The sequence below is a fragment of the Pyricularia oryzae genome, chromosome 4 (assembly GCF_000002495.2).
Source record: "Pyricularia oryzae 70-15 chromosome 4, whole genome shotgun sequence".
NCBI lineage: Eukaryota > Fungi > Ascomycota > Sordariomycetes > Magnaporthales > Pyriculariaceae > Pyricularia > Pyricularia oryzae.
In genome coordinates this window covers 4464033-4485371 of record NC_017851.1, presented here as the reverse complement: position 1 = coordinate 4485371, position 21339 = coordinate 4464033, and the positions used below count along the sequence as shown (strand labels likewise).

The window sequence follows — 21339 nt, the reverse complement described above, 5'->3', positions numbered from 1 at the left end:
TTGGGGACTCGATATTACATCCAGTTTTTTTTTTTTTTTTGTTTTTTTTCTTTTTTTCTTTTTTTTTTTTGGTAAACTCCAGACCACCCACACTGGCAATGCAATACCTCGTCATTACCCTTCGTGATAGTGTTGGGTATTCTATGTCGGTCGCATCACGAAGCAGATATTCAATGAGGGATATGATCGCCAAGCTCTGACTCGTCAACAGCAGCTGCACATGCGGGAGCTCCGGAATGCTAGTCAACCATCCTTTCCTCCCCCAGGTCTGCCCATTGAGCTCCCAATTTTGCATTGACATGGACATAGACGTGCACTATATCTTTTGAAGCGGTAGATGATTTGTTGGGGTTGAGGATTATTCCGGGGTATGAACAATGCGCCTTATGCATGTGGATGCGAACAAAGCTTTCGCGCACCCAGAGTCCCGATACGAACAAAGTGCACCCTTTGTTCTGGCGATCTGTGGAGGCACCACTGGGAAAGCTTTCTACCTTGAGCAGATCCTTGGCCTCCTTCACTTCTTGTAAACTTTAGTAGACTCGGCGCAGTTGGACGTTGCTGAACTGAATTATTCTAGATTTCTAATCTGGCCGTGGAATTGACAATCTGAACAAAGATGCCACTACCTTGGTTCACAATTCGACCCCGGTTGCTCTGGTTCGTTGCCTTTATAAGAGGCTAGGTGTGGGATGAACAGGGACTCTGTTTGCATGCCGGAGTTTTTTCAAGTCGCGGTGGGCAAACATCGGCGTTTTCTTTTGTACAGGGCTGGGAAATGGACCTGACAAAATGGGACGAGCCCAGGGGGCTGCAAATCCCAGCCAAAAATAATCGGGCACAAGTTTATGCGAACCAAGCTTTGCAGCCCAGAAAGTTCAGGGGCGCTCCAGTAGTGCGATTGTTTACAGGAGAATGACTCGATAAAGCAGTGCAGTGACAAAAGGCCAAGCTACAAGTTCAAGAATGAAAAGCAGACAACACCAAAAGGGAGACAGGAATTAATATAAGTATCGTCGTCCGCATCCATTCCTACAGCTCGTTTTCCGTCTCTCTCAGCACCGCCCATTCTTTTGACCATCCGGTTCAGCTGCTTTCCTCTTTTCTTTCGTTTTGTCTGCCTTCTTGCTGCCATCTTTGGAGCATTTTCACTCATTTACAAAAAAAGGGTCTTCCCACCACAATCATTTCTTTTTTTTTCCCCACGGCTTCCCGTCTTGTCGCCAAATCAGGGCAAAATGCGCACCACTTCGATCGTCGTCCTCTTCACCTTGGCCTCGGGCGCCTTGAGCATGCCGGCCCACGCCGACAACACGGCACCAGCCACCGGAACCCACACGATCAAGACCGGATCCGGCAAAGCTGCCGCGACCAACGCCGGACCCGGGAGTCTCAAGCGCACAAAGACTTGCGATGTTCACCTGACCTGGGGAGAGGGATACCTCGACTACAAAGATTACATAGCCCAGGGCTTGTTCCTTTGCAGCCAGTTGGGCGGCAAATGGCCCGGCAAAAGCGAATTGACGGGAGCAGTCCGGTGCACTGAGGTCCCATTGTCCGTAAGCAGAATCGGCACGGTTTGGGCTAGGCTCAAGAACGGCATGGCGCACCAGCTACAGTACGGCTGCCTTGGCGACGACTGAGGAAGCAGTTAGTTCATGTATATGATCAACACACAGAGTTTTATGTTTTTGTGAAGCCGCACGCAATACGTGTTACTAGTCAAATCAATCTGTGAATTCCTTGCTTCAATAATGTGACATTGTCTTTGAGGGGCCAGGGGGATGTTGAAAGAATGGAATAAACGAATGGAAAATCACGCGCTAGGTTAAAGGGAGTGGCCTATATCTAGCCGCCCGAGAAAACTAACTTGGGTTGACCTGGAATAGATGTAGAATTGGGCAACCGAATAGTATAAATATATAATGTACTTCTTGTTCCTTGGTATCCAAAGTGTGCTTGATAGAGAGAAAAGGAAATGTCGCGCAATTGGCTTAATTCTTATTGTAAGGGTATGGTTGTTTCACGGCCACGGTTCGACTAAACCACGGCCATGGATACTTCTACAATGTTGTTATTTTCCGGTACAAACGCCATGTCAAATGTGCATTACACGTAACGATACGTGCGCAAAACCAACCCAACTTTAAACATCTGCTGCACCACCTGCACCACCCATACCATTTGCACCACTTGCACTATTTATATTATTAGCATATATTTTTATTGCAAATGATAAAAATACCGATGGTGTAAATCGTAAATGGTGCAGGTGGTACATAATGCAGGTTGTAAATAATGCAGGTGGTAAATGATGCAAATGGTGGTGCGATAAGAATTTTAAAGTTGGGTTTACGCACGTATTGTTACGTGTAATGCACATTCAGTGTGGCGTTTGTCCCGGAAAATATTAATATTGCAAAATATCCATATGGCCGTGGTTTAGTCGAACCGTGGTCGTGAAATAACCACACCTACTTCAATGCAATCTAGTAATCCACTATGTAAATCCATGCATGTTTTGTTGTCGGAGAGACCGACGACTAAATAAAGCAAAGAATTGGTCCGTGCAAAGGATTCAAGAAAACGGCCAAGATTTTGTTTCCCCGTTTCCAACATCGGCGTTGGCCGTTGGCCGAAAGCGCAGGGATAATCTTTTCACTCAGGCTACAAAATTAGACTATTAATATTGCTCCGCCGGACCGCCGGACCCAGACCCGAGGGCTCAGCAAACCACGTATAGCGGTGCCGGCACGGTCCTCAGAGCCATTCTTTCCAATATAGAGAAGGACTGGTGGCGTAAAGAACTCTGTGAACGGTCCCCCGCATATAGGGAATGGAAATTCCAATACACACCGAGAAAGGAGCCCGAGGAACTGCGTTTGCCAAGACCCCTACTGGGCCATTATTTGGCCATGAGGACCGGCCACGGCGATTTCAAGGCCTACCATGACCGTTTCAACCACCAGGATGCAAACACCTCGTGTGCCTGGTGCTGGAAGCGGACCTCCCCTGAGCACCCGGTGCACTGCCGCTATTCGCGGGCGGTGTGGAGAAACTGGCCGTGGCCTAATAACGACCGGCCGGCCGGGCCGCCAAATCGCGCCCAACGCTGGAAATTCTTCCAGACAAGCTTCGGGCAACCGAAAAGCTTTGAGGCGTTTTCGATAGCCACCAACTACTTCAGCGCCCGCCCCAGAGCGGCCCGCCAGCGCCCCGCGCGCCACGAACGCACTTTACGCCTAGGGACACCGATCGTAAACGACTCGAACTCTGACGAGGAATAGACTTACTGCCTTTTCACCCACACTTCACGGCACAAGCCGTCAGACGAACCCTCCGTGCACCTTAGGCACGGGGTCGCGTCAGTGAACTAACCCCCTAAGCAGGACCGGGCCCGAACCCGGTCAGGCACGATCCGCCTCTGCCCTCCTTGTTTTCCCCCTGTGTAAATAAAGAAGATAGAACGCGCGCCGAGATACCCCTCGGGAGGTTGCTAACGGCCGGCTAACAAGCCGGGCCGAGCCCGGCGTTAACTAATACTACTACTACTACTACTACTACTACAACGCCACAGGAGCAGTTCGTGAGTGGCTGTGGTGTATGAATAGCCTCATCTACCCTTCACATGGATGGACAAACGGCATAATCCGAATTCTGAGCGCGAGCTTATCCACCAATGCAGATACACCAGGAGTCGTATCGCACATCTGTGGTCTGATTGTGACTTGATCGCCAGTCTGTGAAGACGCCTTGGGTTTGACTGGTACTTTCCTGCTGCACCTTGGTATTTTTTTGAATTTCGATGCTAAGATCAGCCTAGTGGTAGTTCTCTGCTTGGCCAAGTTTGCACCCAAGATACAGTCCATGCGCCATCTCCCTGCACTCTGCAGTCGGTTCCCGGCTGATGAAAATCGCTCATGAATACGACGCTAATCACGGTTCAAAGTGAAGACTGGCTTTGTAGCCAAGGTAGGTGATCCTGTGGAAGACCTTCTTGACTGGCTCGAACCCTGTGTCATGTCTGAGCTGGGCCATCGCATTGAGAGGCAGGAAACATTGATGCTAGGAAAAGAAGATGAAGGTGTAGCTTTGATCAGCATACTAAAAGAATTGGCGCCTTATGTTTACATGCTAGTATACAAAAAAAACAAAAAAGATACATGGCAAATGGAATAGAAGTACAATTCGAGAAAAGCAACGCCAGGCAGACCCCCCAAAATATCAGTTACAGACCAACTTGGCACTCTTGAACCCAAAGGGCAGCAGGCTGGCGCTCGACAGGAACCCTCCGTTGAGCAGCTTTGCGAGGTACGGCGACTCGGTGCACATGTTATTGTTCGTGGTCAGGTCCGCGGTGGCGACCTGGTCGCCCGTGCAGCCAAAGTTGGGAAACACGGTGACGTAGCAGCCCGTCGCGGCCTGGTCGAGCCGGGCCTTGAAGGAGGTGGGCGGGTGCACGGGGCAGGGCTGGGTCACGTCGACGCAGCTGCCCTCGGCCAGCCCGATCGGCGCAAAGTTGCACAGCGGCTTCAGCAACAGGTTGCTCACCTCGCAGGCCGGCGCGAGGAACGGCGTCAGCGTCGCCGTCGTGGTGTAGTCGTCCCCGCCGTCGGTGCGCCGGGAGATGCTCGCGGCCGAGGCGGCGGTGGCGAGGAGGAGGAGGGTGGTGGCCGAGAACTGTGCGTGGGGGGAAGCGGGATTTATTGTTAGTGGTATGCTGGCGACAGCGGGGTGGATTCACGGGGCTTGGAGGAGACGCTAATGCGGCACGTACCTGCATGGTTGTCGTGGGGTGGGATGCTGGAAGATTATGTGGGGAATGTAGTTTTTATGGTGTAGGAGATGCAGCCTGGGTGACTCTAAGAGGTCTTGGAATGATTACTAGGAATGTTGTTATGTTTGTAGGTCTGGTGGTGTGATAGGATGAGTTGTGAGTTGAGCTGCAATGGAATAAATCTTGGACCAGACGGAATGGCAGAGCCTATTTATCAATTTTGGATCCTAAAAATTCCATCTTGAGTCGCAGTCCCTCATGGTCGCCAAACGATTTGGAATTTCTCAAGTTTGCTCACCAATTCGGTAAATCCGTGGCTGTCCCAATTCCAGATCAAGCCGCCTTGTCAAGTGTCAACATGGCTTACACGCAAAGCCTTGCCAAAAACAGCTAATTCCCATCAACAGGCTGGTCTATCGATAGTGGCTAAAAAGAACATTACCAGATCAATTTCTTCAAAAGGACTTTCCCCTGAAATGCTAGATTCTAGACCAAACGACCAAAGGCAAAACGTTTCTCCCCCTCCCTCTAGAGATGCAATTCTTGTTCAGCTCTTCCACTTCGGCAAGACCGGATCACTCAAAAGTACACACTCTAGACACTTTCTGACTTGGGTTGCTAGCAAGCCCGATAAGGCGGGCGACGTTAAGCGCCACTGGCCATGGCTGCATTTGGCTAGCGGCAGGCCGCAGACGTGGCAAAAATGGCGCGGCTCCTGGAACCGACAAGGCGCTACTATGAACAAGGCAGGTACAGGTTAATCGCCATTGGCTGGCCTGAGCTCTGGTGGCATGTGGGGAAAGCGGCGGCAATTCCTAAACGCTAAAGCAGGGGATACGATTGATAGTCTGGGGTCCAGGTCCACCGTTCGGCATCTTCCGATCTAGGCAATCGATCCTTGGGAAGGGAGGGAGCCCAGTCCCCGGAATCACAAATACTGATTAATCGATTGTGAAAGGGATGGGAATCTCCACAAATGCGATCAAGTGACAGTTTGTTGCTGACTATTCTAGTGTTAAGAATGAAGTACTAAATATACTAAAGTATACTAAAATACACTAAAATCGATAGTTCTTTCTTCACTTGTCCCCTCCCCGCAAGCAATTATATGTAAAGAAACGATCCCTTTTTTATTGTCAGGAGGCACGGAATGCCAGACGATGACTGACTATTTCGTAGCCCCCTTGAGCCTCCTCACCAAAGCCTTCAATGCATTATTTCCACTTTGTTGGAGCTCACATTGAGCTCTGCCGCCAGCTTATCCAGGTCCTCGAGGTAGTAGGGAGCTTTTGCTAGGGTGCATGGCGAAGCAGTGCGGTTGGTATGGGGTTGTTCCATTTGTACCCATTCCATTTTTACACGCCTTGATGGTCGCAGAGTATGTCGGCGATGTCGGCTTGCTCTTCCATTTGGGGAACCTTTTTATAAAGCTCTCGTATGATCTCTGCATGCTGCCTTTAAAGGCTGCCACCTAAACTAGCAGGTTCTTTCTCAGGGTGGGAATGTCTAGCGGTAGTGGCTGATGCAGGAGGCGGATCTCTTCATCGTCCAGCTCCGATGGCTTGGGTGCAAGGAGATCAACTCTGTCATGCTTGGGTGGCATGTTGATGTCCACGATGAACATGTCCTCTTCAATGCCGAGCCGGTGCGGCAAATGCAAGTGCAAGCTTTCAGGGAATTTTCGGCACGAATAGTACGATAAGTGTAGTACGATAAGTGCACCTGAGTGTCTCCATTCAAGAATCAGGATGCGAGGAAGAGTCCATCTGAACAGATCGCGTATCATCGTCAATGACCCAGTAATGACACGGAGTACTCATGATTGCCTCGTAGATTCGGCCATCGTCGCTTTCACAGCTCTCTCTCGATCATCCGGCAATCGACACGTCCGCCAGCAAACGGGTCCCGGCCTCACTGACGACCAAATCATCCACCAGGACACACTCCTCGGATCGAAAGGCGCCAGGACAACTCAACCATCTTATGATCTTCCCCTGCCACCAGTCGCTTTTCGAACCTCAACTTCACCGCCAGGTCTGCCTCACCTGGCAGCTGTGGTGCGTCTGAGTCTATGCTCCAGCTTGTGTCTGCCAGCCCAGCCGGCACGCTGCCCTCCGGGATGGAGACCATGGCGGCGGCTGCGGTCGGTCTGCCAGGTTCCCAGTTCCCACCTTGTCGAGAATGCTGGTTGTGGCAAGTCGATTCAATTTGCCAAAAGTCGACACCGCTGTGTTGGGCAGCTACATCAGCTCTGACATTGTAACCGGCAGCGCCGCGAGGGTTGTACTCACTGTTTTTAGGCAAAGGGTCCGAAAGGGAAAGCGAGATGGCTCAATCTTGCGACTTTAACAGCTTCAATCCCTGCACAATCGGTGTCTTGGCAGCCAACGGCACAGAGAGCATCGACAGAGCTCAGGATGCTATCAAAGCCTGGTCCGCTGGAAATTGCATGCCGGACGTGGCTGACAGCTCCAAAGATCTTGTCAACTTTGAGATTTTGGGCGCAAGTGATTTGGTTGAGCGAACCTGAAATGTCACTCAGTTTTCGCCTGCAAAATTGGAGGGCCATATTTCTGACGCTAACGCAGTATCATGGAGGGCCAACCAACAATCCTTATTGTATTGGGGCACCATACTGCACTCAAGCATTTGTGCGGTTCAACACTGAGACTACCATCGACCCTTTTACTTTTGTCGACTATTATAATTATAATCTTAAACGTAAACAGTTTCAAAGCCAACGGCATCGAAAAGAGTTCACTTTATGCAATGGCGAGACTACGCCGGAGACGGGTGTCAAGTGTGGCAAAAGGCAAAATATGGTGTTGCTGTCATACAGCTGACCCCGACCCGATTTGAACGGATAACCTTACGATCTGGAGTCGTACGCGCTACCGTTGCGCCACGAGGCCTTGTTGGATGGATGAAAGTTGGGCAAGAGTTGAAACATTAAGAGGCACAGCCAGACGCCTGTAACAAAACAAGTCGTTCGGATAGGTTCTGTTCGCCTGCAGCCTGTTCAGATCATCTTTCTTGGTCGGGGCAACACCCATAATGCAGACCCAATCAAGGATGTGTCGTGCGACCCTCATGACTGCCACACTCACATGCAGTATCCATTGGGCAGTTGACGTAAGCGGCATGCTGGCCGACTTTGCAATCAAGCAGTATGCAAGCTTGTTATTCTAGTCTAGTCCAGGCAAAGCATGTGTTCTCTAAGCGCATTGTCATGGCCGTGTTGCAAGTTTGCCCGAATGCGACTCATACCAAGCCGGCCGCGTGGGACTGTAAGTGGGGAATGGGGTTGTGCCGGGGAAGCCGATGCCGGCATGTTGGCATTGCGCCACAGCTTATAAGCGTCGCAATCGCAGCCGGAGGGATTCCAGGCGACCAGGTCTATCGGAAATGCTGTTTTTGAGACGCGATCTGGTTTTTGAATTGCATGAATTGTATTCGATCGGTCAGAATCCTTGTGAATCCCCATTTAAAATTTGCGCACGATTACTTCATGACCGCGGCGTACTCAGCGGCGCTTCCCCACGATTAAATCATGCTGAGATCATATGGAAAACGCGGTTCCACAAACCCAAGAATCATCACGATCGCAACGTCATGACGTCAACTAGACATAAAGGAACATTACAGACTATATAAAACAGATGAGTTTGTAAGTCCAGGTAATTACAGATCAATCCATCGAACGACATAGCAATCAAACCTAATCACCGTCAAAAAGAAGCACCACCAAAATGTCAAACCCAAGCAAGAACGAACTTAACAAGATGGCCCAGCAGGCCGAGGCGGACCTCAACACGTACGAGGCCAAGGTGGGACACGACTTCCGGACCGGCGCCGGCTTCGACGCGGGCGTTAACACCAAGGCGGAGAACAAGTTCCCCAGCGCCGAGGTGCGGTACGGCGAGGACCTGACCACCGAGGCCGCGAGGGGACGCCAGGGCGACCCGGACGCTGCGGACAAGGACGCGCAGTAGGTGCGAAGTTGCGAGCAGTCGATTGTGAATAGAACTTTTTTTTTCGCTGACTATTGAAACAAATCATGATTACAGAAAGGCCAGGAGCAAAGGCAAGCTCGGCGCCGACAACGCGGCGGAGGCGAGGGAGGGAGACAACGATCCCCTGAAGCAGGGCCTGGAAGCGTCGCGCAACAATGTCGGCCCGAACCCGCCCGGTCCTGGCGGTAGCCAGTTCAGCGGGACGAGTCCCAACGACCCTAGGGATGTACCGGGCAGGCTGGACGCTGAGGGCTTGGCGCCGCCGAGCAGCGTGACTGAGGTGTCGGGAGAGGCGGCAAAGTCTCGCAGGTGAGATCCTGGGATTTGATTCACAGGGTTGTATGTATTATATGTTTAATGACAGCAAATGGACTGAAACGGATTTGCATCGTTTCCTGGGAAGTCGGAACAGTGTTTGTGGTGACTGGTGAGCAGAAACGTCTGTACTCATGATGCTTGCCATACACAACTCTTTGCAAGTTGAACAAGAAACTCATCCATCAATGCAAATGCTACCCGTGAGGTTGTGTCGTGGCCACGTTCAAATGGTATAGGTTATGTGGGTTCTTTTAAACCATCTCTAAGGATTCTTTCAAAGACAAAAAGACCAAAAAACGCTTTCAAGTCCACGCTCGCAAAAACGAACTTTTCAAACTTGCAATCATACATCCTTGGGGTGAAAGAAAAACAAAAACAAATAATCAAAACAAAAGAGCAAAACAGACCAGGGACTGGAATCCCAACAATGCAAACCCAAAAACCAGCTCAACAGAAATCCTCAGGATGGCCTCTTACTGACAGTCACACTCCCAAGCTCCAACTGTGTTAATGGTAGTCACTCGGGTACCTGATTTCCCCCGGGGGTCCTTCGCCGGGCGTACCGCTGTAAGCCCAAACGCCAGGGGGCATTCCGTGGCCTGGTGCAGGATGAACGTGATAGCCCGGCCCAGGGAACGGCTGCCCCGGGTAGACTGGCCGTACTACATACGGCCGCGGGTTCTGGTACTGCTGCACCGCGCTCCACACCATGCCTGCGCCGGCCCTCAGGATCTGCGATCCACCCGAGACGACGCTAGACAGCACTCCCCCGCCCTGCTGGGATCCCTGTGGCGCGTACACCGGAGACGCGCCGGCTTCCCAAAAGTATCCCCCCTCGGGACGATCCCACGGCTCCAGCTCCTCGCCCGCGCCGTGGTGACTTGACGACGGACGCGACCCGTGGCCCGACGTGCTGCCGTGGTGATGCCCATGCCCATGGTCGTCGTCATAGTCGTAAGCCACGTAGCTGCTGGGTGCCCCCGCGTGGCCGTCGTAGTCGTAGTCCACGTGCGAGCCGCCGCCGCCGCCGTGGTGGTGGTAATCTTGTTGCGCGTGCAAAGGGTTGTAGACCCCGTTCCGGGCGTCCTCGACGGCCTGGATGGCCTGCTGGGAGGGCGGCACGTCGTTTTCCCACGTGTCGGGGTCTTCGGGTTGGTAGGACGGATCCGGAACCCACGGCTGCTGCGGCGGCGGTGGTGACGGCTGACGGGCAGGGCGTGGTCGCGTGGGCTCCATCGTGATCCGAACCCCCGGTCGTATCGGCACAGCTGTGCCTATCGTCTCCCCTCGTGGGCCCTCGACGATATACTCTCTGTCGTAGTCGAAATTCTTGGGCGGCCGCGGCGCCTCCGGCTCCAGGTCCGCCAGCTTCTTCTTCTTCTTGATGCCAACTTTGCTCCTTGCTCGCCCCCACATGCTGTCTGGGCTGCGAGCCACGATGGAGCTCGGGTTGTGCGCTGCGCCCAGCGACGTGGCCTCGGCTGCGGTCATCTCCCCATCCCGCGTGCGCACACCGGTCGGCATGGCCGCGGCGCCGACCGCGAAGCAAGAAATGACAAATTTGACATGCATGGTAGAAAAGAAAAAAAAAGAAAAAGCAAAACGTCCGGAAAGCTACTGGGAAAGCTTCAAGTGGGACGGCAATTGACAAAACGCGAAACAAAACAAAAAGCTAAATGGAGTGGTGGAGAGAAAGGATGTTAAATCGGGAGAAGAAAAAAGGTGCTATTTAACCTCGTGGCAGTGGAAGTGTTTGCTTTAGACTTCAAGTGCGGCAAATGGTTAAAGCCTCGAACAGGTCGCAATCTGCTTGAATGCCATTATATTTTTAGTGTGTTCGATTCATTGAATGGCTCCATTTAAAGATCATGCTATTGAGAACCGAGACCTTGGTGGGTGCAGGTTGATTAATATCTGGGAAGCACCCAGTCGCGGGACAAGCTCGATTACAATTCACCAGGGTGTGTCCCTCTGTGGCTGGCCCATGGTGCTTGAGAATATATTCGACAACAATTATGGCTCGGCCACTTCAAGCTTTCAACTTTTAGTCATGTTCAGGGAGTTCCTTTATTCTTTATATGCTATAGAGCGAGCCTATTATCAGCCTTCCCCTTACCACTATATGAGACAAAGCCTCACAAACGCATGTTGCTGCTAATTAAATAGATATTAAGTTGGCAAGCTGGCTTCGCTTTGGACAAAACATTGACACTGTGGGACAAGACTAGTCGGACTTTCCTCTTTGGGTCTTAAAATAATACGGATTACCCATGCCCCCACTGATGACTGAATCAGTGCGATTCGCAAAATCAGAACCTGCAGGTAAATTTTTACTGGTGGCTTCACCTCGGGACGGTTGCCCTTACTGCTGTTGCGAAAGAAAGCGTCGACGTTTATACCTCATGGCTAATAGCTTCAGCTATCTTCTGGTGCTCTGCGCCCGGCAAATTCCATGATCAAGTTTCTGCGACAGTAGCATCCAGCCGCGAACAGGGGGAAGGCACCCAGCGGCAGCGACCAAGTGTCGCCCACGCAGCTGTTAGAAACTTAAAATTTTTGATTGTTCCCGGAGCCAGCCCAGGAGGCTGGTTCTCAGGAGTCTTGGCAATCTTACTGTCCTAGATTTTGAGGGTTCTGTCTCGGAAATTGAGAACTCAGCAATGGCCTTTTAGTGGTCTATCTCAATGAGCCACTCGAATTATTTCTAGACCTAGCAGCCTTCGCTCAAGTCTCTGAAAGTTCAACTAGATGACGGTACGCAATTGACGTATTTTCGTGAGTCCTGCCGAGGGGAATTATTCTCGCATCTCGATTACATGCAACGGGTGCCCTTTGATGCCATCCCACCAAGGCCTTATCGGGCCTTCTGGCATGCGAGGGACGCCGTTCCAGGTCCAAACGGACGTTTATAAATCCCACCAAGGCAATGGTAGTTTCAGCCTAGCCAAGCCATCCACGGCAGCCGATCCCCGTCTTTGAGCCTTGGGTCAAGTCCTTGGCTTTCGACTTTTGCGGGGTGCATCCTTGTACGCGAGACATATGGCTCCGATGATTATAGATCTTCTTGAGTGGAACCCATTTTTAGTCAGCGTCACAGTTATTCTTGGAAGCGGTGAAGATTCGGTGGGTATGACTTCGGGACGTCCTTCCGGTAGTTGTTGCTTTGTAGTGGCAGGTAAACGGCGGCCAAGGACAGCAGGTGTGCGCCGCCAAGATAATGATGCGCTATTTTTTTGCCCTTCGACGAGCTTCGAAACGGGAAATTCGTTCAACTGGAATTCTGACTCCGTGATGAAAAGATGCAAGCCTGAGCCGTAGCCTTGAGGACTACAGATGGCGCCAAGGTGGTTGCGACTGCTTAACCTTAACTCCAAGTCCAAGGAGGAAACGATCGGCACTGTACTGCAGTAGCTCGTTCTTATTTATAGATGCAAATTTTAAAGATGGGAATTGGAACAAAAAATAGATAAAGACTAAAGCAAGAAAAAAGAATTCATCGTCAGGTGGGGGGTGACAATAGCTTCTCCGCGTTATTCACCCAAATCTGGTACCATCCAAGTATGTACGGTACGGCATATCACCCTTCGAATCGACAGCCGCCTTGTTAAATGTGACTAGCCCACACCCACGTGCTGCGTACTACCGAAGACAATTGCTGATTGCCAGATTGAAAGTACTGCACTTGATAGAAATTCCCGACTGGCTATAACTCAAGAGAAACGTCGTAGGGGCGTTACACGAGATTAAATGATCCACAAAGGAGTAAAATTGAGGAGGTACTTCCCGGCCAATGCTCAGGAGACGGAGCTGCATGTACCGGCTGGGCGGCCAAGACGGTCGAATTTGTCCTCCATCACACCACATAATGAAACCCTGTCTTTATATAGCAACTGTGGTTGACAAATAAGAATGTTGAGAAATTCCCGGTCTTTTAGAGTAGCTGGTAGGGTGGGAAGCAATCTCCTAGCTTCCGGCATGGTTCCCGATAATAGTGTGCCATGGATACCGTCGACATCACCGAAACGTCGTGAGAGCCAAAGAAGAAGCAAGCCATGGAGAAGGAGGAGAGGGCATCTATATAAGCAGGCAAATATTCCTACTCTTTTCTGTCCCTGGAGAGAATCTTCACCCGCAAACACTGTGCTTCCTCAACCAGCCCCTTGTCGCCTTCGAAATGGTCAATTTCAAGAGCCTCGTGGTAGCATACCTGGCTGCCGTGCCCGCAATCTCGGCACACTACGTCTACTCGATTCTCACGATCGATGGGCAGGACACTCCAGACTGGCGCTACAGTGAGTAGTTTATTTCAACTGATAGTATCGTCGTGCGATGAAACGATCAAATCTAGACTAGTTTCTAACTGCGGGGATGACACACGACAGTCCGCCAGAACAGCAACAACATCCAGCCCACCAAGCACTTTCTCAACGCAGGCGCCGACTTTCGCTGCAACTCGGGCTCCTTTGCCAATGCGGGCCGCACCCAAGTCGCCCGTGTGAACCCGGGCCAGCGCATCGGGTTCAAGCTCTGGAACCGTGGAAAGATTCTCCACCCGGGGGTACGTCGCCTTTTCAGCTGATCCACTCCAAGTCTTTTTTTGTTCTTTTTTTTTTTTTTCTTTTTTTGCCGAAACCTGTCCTCTTTTCTTGACATGGATTGACACCAAACGCCACCACACCCAGCCTTCAACCATCCACATGTCCAAGGCCCCCGGCGACGTGCGGCAGTACCAGGGCGACGGGGACTGGTTCAAGGTGTACCAGGACATCATCTGCGGGCCGCAGAACCCGCTCCGCGACAGCGACTGGTGCAGCTGGGACAAGGCCGAGTTCGGCTTCACGCTGCCCCGCGACACGCCGCCCGGCTAGTACCTGGTGCGCGTGGAGCACATCGCCATCCACGGCGCCCAGTCCGCCGACACCGAGTTCTACTTCACCTGCGCCCAGATCGAGGTCACGGGCAGCGGAGCCGGCAAGCCCGGTCCCCTGGTCAAGATTCCGGGCCTGTACAGCCGGGACGACCCGGCGCTGCGCTTCTTCATCTACGGTGCGCGCAGCTACCCCTACACCAACGTGGGGCAGCACGCCGTCTGGACTGGTGGTAACACGGGTGGTGGCGGCGGAGGCGGAGGAGGAGGAGGAGGTGGTGGTGGCGGAGGCGGCGGAGGTGGTGCTGCTTTGTGGGGCCAATGCGGCGGTCAGGGTTGGACCGGCCCAAAGACTTGCTCCGAGGGCAGGTGTGTTGTGAGCAACGAGTGGTACAGCCAGTGTGTCCCGTAAAGTGTCCAACTGGACGGCAAAGGGGTGTTTACTTTTGCGGGGCAAGTTCTATATAGGGGCCGTGTGTCCAGCAGACAACTTCCTAGGTAGCTTAACAATCAAACTTGGTCCGCAAAGGGATCACCCAGTGTTCACGTCCCCACCAGAAGGACCATGATACGAAAGTCGAACAGCTCAACGACACCAGCTCCATCGTCACCACTAACAGGGGGCTTCATCTCTGCCATGAAACTATGTTGGTATTTTGGAAACATATAAGGAGAACTCAGGGTGTCTCGCTGGTACTTGACAGGCGGAGACATGGATAGCCGAGTTGTGATGTGTAGCAAAGATTCACACTGAATCCCATGTCAGAAAGGATAGTGGCTCTTGAAAGTTAGGTTGGTCCGTCAAACATGGACAGCCGGCTATCCACACATGCTACTGCAACCACGCCAGCACTGCTCCTCCTTATCCATATAAGCTGTTCGCGTGAGTCTACGTACATAATACATTTCATAGCCATTCTATTATTAATACTCGGTGTCTATAACAACAACTTAGAGTCTTGGCTGAGCGACTTTGTATCCACGATGCACCAGTTTGTAGTCGAGTCCATTGGAATGGATCGGAAAAGGGGATGCTGCCATATTGGCGGACTGCGTGGCATTCGGGCAGCACCATCTCCACCCACAACCTCGGATGTCAAATGCCGGAAAACGCGGCTGAGGTCATCGCAGCTGTCTTCGTAGCCAGTTATACCGATCCCGAGCCGTGAGGGATGCACAGTATGGTGTTTTCATGACTCCATGACAGGAGTCGGTGTATCTGAGCCCGAAGGAAAAGTTTGCAGAGTGGGGCTGAAGTGAAAAGAATTACCAACTTGGAATGCACCCCTCCACGTTCCGAGCAGCACTCCACCTTTGGAGATGGAGAGCTTGGGGTAATCTTGTCCACAGCTGACCGACCATGTAACCCGAGTCCATAAAACCAAGTCACATTCTGCCATGGCTACAGAGGACAAATCTCTTCCAGCGCGGGGAAGCGGGACGGCCCCAGATCAAATCTCATTTCCCCACGGGATTTTCGCAGCATCGTGATCGGTAGTTGGGGGAGAAACCCGGGTCGCGTGGAAATGATGTTCGTTTGGAACATATAAAACAAACAAACATGCCTCGCCCCTAAATTCCACCCGCAATCATGACTGGCGCTGTCCGAGGCCGAGCAGTCCGAGTTACGACGTCTTTTGTCCCCCAATCCGCTCCGCGAGGCCTCCATTCGCCCTCGAGACCATGGCTCGTCGAACCGTCTACAGCTGCCTGCTGGCAAACATCCTGGCCGTGCAGGCCCGCGTCTTCACCCCGAGCAAGGTGGCGGTCGGCACGGCGCCCAGCCAGGGCGGCGGCCCGTTCGCCCCCTTCACGCTCAACGCCTCGCACCCGCTCGCCACGCTCGACTACGGCGTCGAGGTCGCCGGCTACCCGCAGCTCACCGTGTCCGACGTATCCGGCGCCGCGTCCGTGCAGGTCGAGGTCAAGTACAGCGAGCCGTTTGCGGGCCTCGAGCAGGTCTGGGCCGACGGGCCGTACACGTACCAGCAGGGGCTGGCCAACGCCTTTCGCGTCGAGACCTTCAACGTCTCTGCCGCGGGCCTCGTGGCCAGCCGGCTGATCCAGGGCGGCCAGAGGTGGCAGTCCGTCCGGCTGCTGGACACCGGGTCCTCCGCGGCCGCGGTCACGTTTCAGAGCGTGGGCTTCGAGGCGACGGCCGGCGAGGCGGCGATCGCCGACATGCCGGGCAAGTTCAGCTGCGACGACGAGGTGCTCAACGAGGTGTGGGCGCTGGGGGCCCGGGCTGCCGACCTGGCGTGCGTCGAAAAGGGCACCCAAAAGGCCGTGTGGCAGGTCGACCCGGACAAGGGCGTGCGGGTGGCCAGCGTGCGGCCCACGCAGACGCTCCGGGGTGCCCTCCTGGGCAACTACACGCTCGAGTTCGACGCCATGATCGAGCGCGGCGGGGTGTGGTGGTCGGTGGCCTGGCCGCTTGGTCGCTTCGGCGGCGTGCAGCTCCAGCTGACGAGCGAGCTCCCCAACGCCACGACGTTTTCCAACACAAACACCACCTTGTTGCCGAGAAACACGCTCAAGCTGGGATGGGGTTTTGGTTTTGTCAACCAGACCACCCTCACCTCGTACGATCTGGCCCTCGCCGCTGTGCCCTTTGATGTGGCCGAGAACAAATGGTACCACTTGACAACCACCCTCTCGCCCGACGGCTTCCTGTCGGTATCCCTCGACAAGACACGGATCCTGCACACGCAGCTCTCGCAATACTACGTTGGCGGCAGCCCCATCGCGCCGTCTGGCAGCTTCGGGTTCGGGGCGTGGCAGGACCAAGCGGCGTGGGTGCGCAACGTGACGGCGACGGCCCAGAACGGCAGCGTCGTCTACCAAAACGCCATGACGTCGCCGGAGGTCCTGTCCGAGTACGGCGTGCAGAGCAACTCGGAGGGCGTGTGCCTGGACGGACCCAAGCGCGACCGGCTGGTCTGGCTGGGGGATTTTCTCCACACCATCCGCATCATGGGCGCCAGCACGTCGCGCTTCGACCTGGAGCGCGGCACGCTGCGCTTCTTCCTGGGCACGCAGATCCCGCTCGGCATCTTTGACATCTCCCCGCGGATGGGCTACGACCCCGCCGCCGCCAGCGGGCCCTTTAGCGGCTTCGGCGCCCAGCCCTACGCGCTCGAGGACTACCAGCTGCTCGGCCTCAACGCCCTGCACAGCTACGTCCAGCAGACGCGCGACGTGGCCTTTGCGCGCGACGGCTGGGCCCAGTGGCGCCGGCAGTTCGACTGGCTGTTTGCGCGCGTCAACCAGACCACCAACCTGCTCAATCTCGAAAGCGCCTTCCTCGGCCCCGCCGTCGACGGCTCCGCCACGTCCTGCCTGGCCGTGCAGACCCTCCGCGCCATCGCCGACCTGTCCCTGGCCGTCGGCGACGACCCCTACCACTCCCGGGCCAACCAGACCGCCGACGAGATGGCCCGCGCCGTCAACGCGCGGCTCTGGAACGACGCCCGCGGCTTCTACTCGGTCTCGCTGGCCGACCGCGACCACCTCTCGGTGCAGGCCACCGCCTTTTGCCTGTCGTCGGGCGTCGCGTCCGACCCGCGGCGCATCTCGCGCTCCGTCGCGGCCCTCGACGCCCTCCAGCTCGGGCCGGGGTACAAGGACTCGTCGCTGATCGACTCGACCGCCCCGGACACCACCATCTCGCCCAACACAAACGGCTTCCTCCTCGACGGGCTGCTCCGCCGCAGCAGCAGCAGCAGCAGCCGCAACGCAAGCGACGCCGCCGCCCGGCTCCTCCGCTCCCTCTGGCCCGAGATGCTGCCCGGCGCGCACGGCGACCGCCACGCCTCGGGCGCCAGCTGGGAGTACCTGTCCGCGACCGGCGAGCCGGGGCTCGGCCTCTTCACCAGCCTCGCGCACCCCTGGGGCGGCGCCGCGACCTACGCCCTGACGCGCCACGCGGCCGGCGTCCGGCAGGCCGAGGGCGTTGCCGGCTTTGGCTACGCCAGCTGGGTGGTGGACCCCGAGGTCGGCGTCGGGAGCTTCGGGCTGAAGCGGGCGAGCGCGCAGGTCCAGACGCCAAAGGGGCCCCTGGCTGTGGACTGGAAAATCGGGGCGGGTGCGTCGGGGGAGGAGGTCGTAAATGTGGTGATTCGCGCGCCTGCTGGGACGAGTGGCGTTTTCAAGTACAAGGATACCACCAGGGTGCTGGAGGGTCAGACTGAGTACACGCTCTCGGTCCCGGTTGAGGTTAATTGAGTTTAGTGAGCGGCGTCTTTTTTTCGCTATTTGCTAGGAAGTTTCATTTATGTGTTTCATAGTCTATCCAATTGTGTGTGTGTGTGTGTGTGTGTGTGTGTGTGTGTGTGTGTGTGTGTTTGACTGCATTTATCCACTAGACTAGAAATATATTCGTAATCACGTACACCTCATGATAGAAAACAAGAAATCCCCTTGCTAAACGCCGAGCTGTTTTCATCCAAGAATATCAAACCCAACCAGGCAAATCCCCCACTGCATCCCGAGAGTCAGTCTCTTCTCTCTCAAACCGAACCACTGCCTTTCCCCAGCCCTTTTACGAAAATCACAACCAGGAAGACGGTTTCCAAACAGCCTTTTTCTTTGGCCTCGCTACCGGCGACGGGGGACCATGGCGCATTGTCGGGGCGAGATCCTCTGCTAGTGCCTCCGGTATGGGCTCAGTTTCGAGCCTATAAGGGGGGTCGGGGGGACCGGCAGCCTCTGATGAGGACCACCACCTCAGGGCTTTGCCGTCTTGGATTACGATTGGATAATAATATCTGTTGGTCACTCCCCAATCCTTACGCGGAAAGAGAAGAGTCGAAACGAAGAGTTGAAAAGAAAAGTGCAAAAACAAGCGATTGATTACATGGAAGATTGCCTAGATTTGTACGGTTGATGTGACTTTGTAAAATAGTTGGCAATGTAAAAATTAGAAAAGTTTAACAGCTTTTACTACCCCTGGAAAACACAGAAATAGCAATTCCCTCAGCTTTTCACCTCTAGCACGACATTATACTGCAAAGATGCTCTAAAAAAAAAGAAAAGAAAAAGACGAGTAAGTTATAATAGGACGCTAAAAATGCGAGTCTTGATATTACGGAAAGGCCGACGGCGCCGCCTGACTCTTATTAAACTGTGTTATCCTTGAGTTGGTGAAAATCTACTATTTTTATCTCCATATCGCAGCATCGTACAATTAAGCGCCGTTAACTAATCAACCCAGTAAGGATTCCAACAGCTAACCTGCCCTTCTCCCATGCTGCAGGTTAAGGATTGCCTCTCCAGAACTGCTGTAGAGTTTGTCACCTACCACCACTTCCTCCGAGCAGGCCCGTCTGTCCCTTGCTCACTCGTCCGTTGAGCGTACTGCTCCTTGTTCAGAGGCGGGTGCGGCTCGGTGTTCACCGGCTCAGCAAGCACCGCTTCTTCTGCCGATATGGGCTGGGTTCTGAGCTTGAACCCACGCCCTAGACCTCCGCCGCCGGGAATGGCCTCGCCTCCGGTGATCCTGATGGGAACAACCACGCTGGGCGGTTCCCTCCCGCGAAAGGCTTGGCCTTCGTACACCATGACGTAGTCTTTACCCTCCTCGCCGTCGATCGAGGCGACTGGGTTCTTGACGGTTGGGTTGACGTTGGGTTCCTTGACGATGGAGACTCTGTAGTAGGTGGCCTTGGCTTGGATGGCAAGCAAGCTGACCACGATCGAAATGATTTTAATATTCATGATGGTGATGTTGGTAGAACTTTATAGGAGTATTAAGTATAGGACTAATTGTAGTGTTGCTGAATGCTCAAAATGGCATATTTTCAAATGACGGGGCGTATGACAAGTTAATAGAAATGCTCTTTATATAGCTGACTCTCTTCCCTCTAGTGCATGATGCAACATGGATCCCGGTCCCGGACTAGCCGTTCCTTGTGCAAACAACCCCGCAATGACTTATCCGTCTTTGAACCCTGGTCTGGATGGGCCATCTATCGTTTACAAACATATCTAGCCAAGTACATATGCTCGTATTATTTCAACAAGGAAGTATAAAGGTGTAAACCAGTGTTTAAAGAGTGTTGGAAAATACATGTTTTTAACACTTGTTTCTGAACCTCGTATATGCGTAGAATCTTGTCGGCAAAATAAATAGGTAGGGCGATCTGATATCTGCAGCCACCATTGTTCATCTCATGGCTCATGGGTGTGGCGACGAAGAAGTTGAATTTTGCTTTTAGAGTTTCTTTTTATTTTTATTTTTCCCGATCCTCGGTATTGGTCGGAAGGCTTTCATAGTTTGCCCAGCGCCAAAGGGAAAAAGTCAGACTGCGGTTAAAGCACGCTCACTGGTTGAAATACAAATAGTGCTCACAACCATAAACATGCCGAATTTCTGTTTTGACGCTGCCTACACTTTTATTGCTACCGGGCAACTATATACAATAAGCAGTTTATTTTTTGCCAACCATCTGTCCAGATTTCCAAGATGAAGATGGCAACAATGATTTATTAAGTTTTATTGCAACCCAATCAGTGGTTAGTTGCCCTTGCGCTACCTTGTTTGTCTTTGCATGCGAGGCTTGTCAGTTGGCACAGGTTATCCGTGTAAAGAACTTTTATTTGCCGGGTGCTTGTCTAAATAAAATGTGCCAGGTACAGGAAAGTCGAAATTTGAGAGAGAGGAAAAGACATAAGAAAAAGAAAAAAAAGGAAACAAGTATTTTTCAATTGCCCTCGCCGTTAGTCCCTCGGGACTGGCTCTCATTTAAAATAACCATAAAAATCTTTTTACTCTTCATCGACCGAGCGCTTGGAACCGTGAAAGAACCCGTGGACAGATTTGCGGTAGTCTTCCACGTGGCTGCTGTAAGAATGTTCGTCACCAACAGGCTTTCCCTCGATTCCCGAACCACTCATGTGATTCTGATAGTAGTAGTAGTAGTAGTATTAGTTAACGCCGGGCTCGGCCCGGCTTGTTAGCCGGCCGTTAGCAACCTCCCGAGGGGTATCTCGGCGCGCGTTCTATCTTCTTTATTTACACAGGGGGAAAACAAGGAGGGCAGAGGCGGATCGTGCCTGACCGGGTTCGGGCCCGGTCCTGCTTAGGGGGTTAGTTCACTGACGCGACCCCGTGCCTAAGGTGCACGGAGGGTTCGTCTGACGGCTTGTGCCGTGAAGTGTGGGTGAAAAGGCAGTAAGTCTATTCCTCGTCAGAGTTCGAGTCGTTTACGATCGGTGTCCCTAGGCGTAAAGTGCGTTCGTGGCGCGCGGGGCGCTGGCGGGCCGCTCTGGTGTTACGATCAAGGTATCGGGTAACCTGTTCTTAGGGTAAAGTACAGTGGGTTGAAGCAACTGAGCGTCTGGCTGGGTAACTGGGGTTCTCAATG

At 53.3% G+C, this 21339-nt stretch overlaps 8 protein-coding genes and 1 non-coding gene across 9 annotated transcripts; 3 read left to right on the top strand and 6 right to left on the bottom strand.

Annotated features, from left to right (window-relative positions):
- Positions 1-1238: 1238 nt before the first annotated feature.
- Positions 1239-1643, top strand: MGG_06224 (uncharacterized protein; the record flags this gene model as incomplete). Its single annotated transcript, XM_003717318.1, has 1 exon — positions 1239-1643. One exon carries the CDS (start codon positions 1239-1241, stop codon positions 1641-1643), a length of 405 nt encoding a protein of 134 aa, XP_003717366.1.
- A 2581-nt stretch (positions 1644-4224) lies between these two features.
- On the bottom strand, positions 4225-4783 carry MGG_06225 (uncharacterized protein; the record flags this gene model as incomplete). Its single annotated transcript, XM_003717317.1, has 2 exons — positions 4225-4680; positions 4778-4783. 2 exons carry the CDS (start codon positions 4781-4783, stop codon positions 4225-4227), a joined length of 462 nt encoding a protein of 153 aa, XP_003717365.1.
- A 1465-nt stretch (positions 4784-6248) lies between these two features.
- Positions 6249-6401, bottom strand: MGG_17208 (uncharacterized protein; the record flags this gene model as incomplete). The annotated part of the gene is made up of 1 exon (XM_003717316.1): positions 6249-6401. One exon carries the CDS (start codon positions 6399-6401, stop codon positions 6249-6251), a length of 153 nt encoding a protein of 50 aa, XP_003717364.1.
- A 302-nt stretch (positions 6402-6703) lies between these two features.
- Positions 6704-6991, bottom strand: MGG_17207 (uncharacterized protein; the record flags this gene model as incomplete). The annotated part of the gene is made up of 1 exon (XM_003717315.1): positions 6704-6991. Exon 1 carries the CDS (start codon positions 6905-6907, stop codon positions 6704-6706), a length of 204 nt encoding a protein of 67 aa, XP_003717363.1. The 5' UTR covers positions 6908-6991.
- Positions 6992-7617: 626 nt separating this feature from the next.
- MGG_20208 lies at positions 7618-7689 on the bottom strand. Its single transcript has one exon. It is a non-coding gene; the product is annotated as a tRNA-Trp (tRNA).
- A 754-nt stretch (positions 7690-8443) lies between these two features.
- On the top strand, positions 8444-9270 carry MGG_06227 (uncharacterized protein). The gene is made up of 2 exons (XM_003717314.1): positions 8444-8765; positions 8845-9270. The coding sequence occupies exons 1-2, from the start codon at positions 8527-8529 to the stop codon at positions 9101-9103; spliced, it is 498 nt and encodes a 165-aa protein (XP_003717362.1). The 5' UTR covers positions 8444-8526; the 3' UTR covers positions 9104-9270.
- A 345-nt stretch (positions 9271-9615) lies between these two features.
- Positions 9616-10680, bottom strand: MGG_06228 (uncharacterized protein; the record flags this gene model as incomplete). Its single annotated transcript, XM_003717313.1, has 1 exon — positions 9616-10680. The coding sequence occupies one exon, from the start codon at positions 10678-10680 to the stop codon at positions 9616-9618; it is 1065 nt and encodes a 354-aa protein (XP_003717361.1).
- A 4622-nt stretch (positions 10681-15302) lies between these two features.
- MGG_12880 (alpha-L-rhamnosidase) lies at positions 15303-18257 on the top strand. The gene has a single exon (XM_003717312.1). It carries the CDS (start codon positions 15659-15661, stop codon positions 18197-18199), a length of 2541 nt encoding a protein of 846 aa, XP_003717360.1. The 5' UTR covers positions 15303-15658; the 3' UTR covers positions 18200-18257.
- Positions 18258-19270: 1013 nt separating this feature from the next.
- Positions 19271-19690, bottom strand: MGG_06231 (uncharacterized protein; the record flags this gene model as incomplete). Its single annotated transcript, XM_003717311.1, has 1 exon — positions 19271-19690. The coding sequence occupies one exon, from the start codon at positions 19688-19690 to the stop codon at positions 19271-19273; it is 420 nt and encodes a 139-aa protein (XP_003717359.1).
- Between the last annotated feature and the right edge of the window lie 1649 nt (positions 19691-21339).

Coding starts and splice junctions, on each gene's coding strand:
- MGG_12880 (XM_003717312.1), top strand. CDS start 15,659: ATGGCTCGTCGAACCGTCTACAGCTGCCTGCTGGCAAACATCCTGGCC.
- MGG_06227 (XM_003717314.1), top strand. CDS start 8,527: ATGTCAAACCCAAGCAAGAACGAACTTAACAAGATGGCCCAGCAGGCC. Junction 8,766..8,844: donor GCTGCGGACAAGGACGCGCA/GTAGGTGCGAAG, acceptor TCATGATTACAG/AAAGGCCAGGAGCAAAGGCA.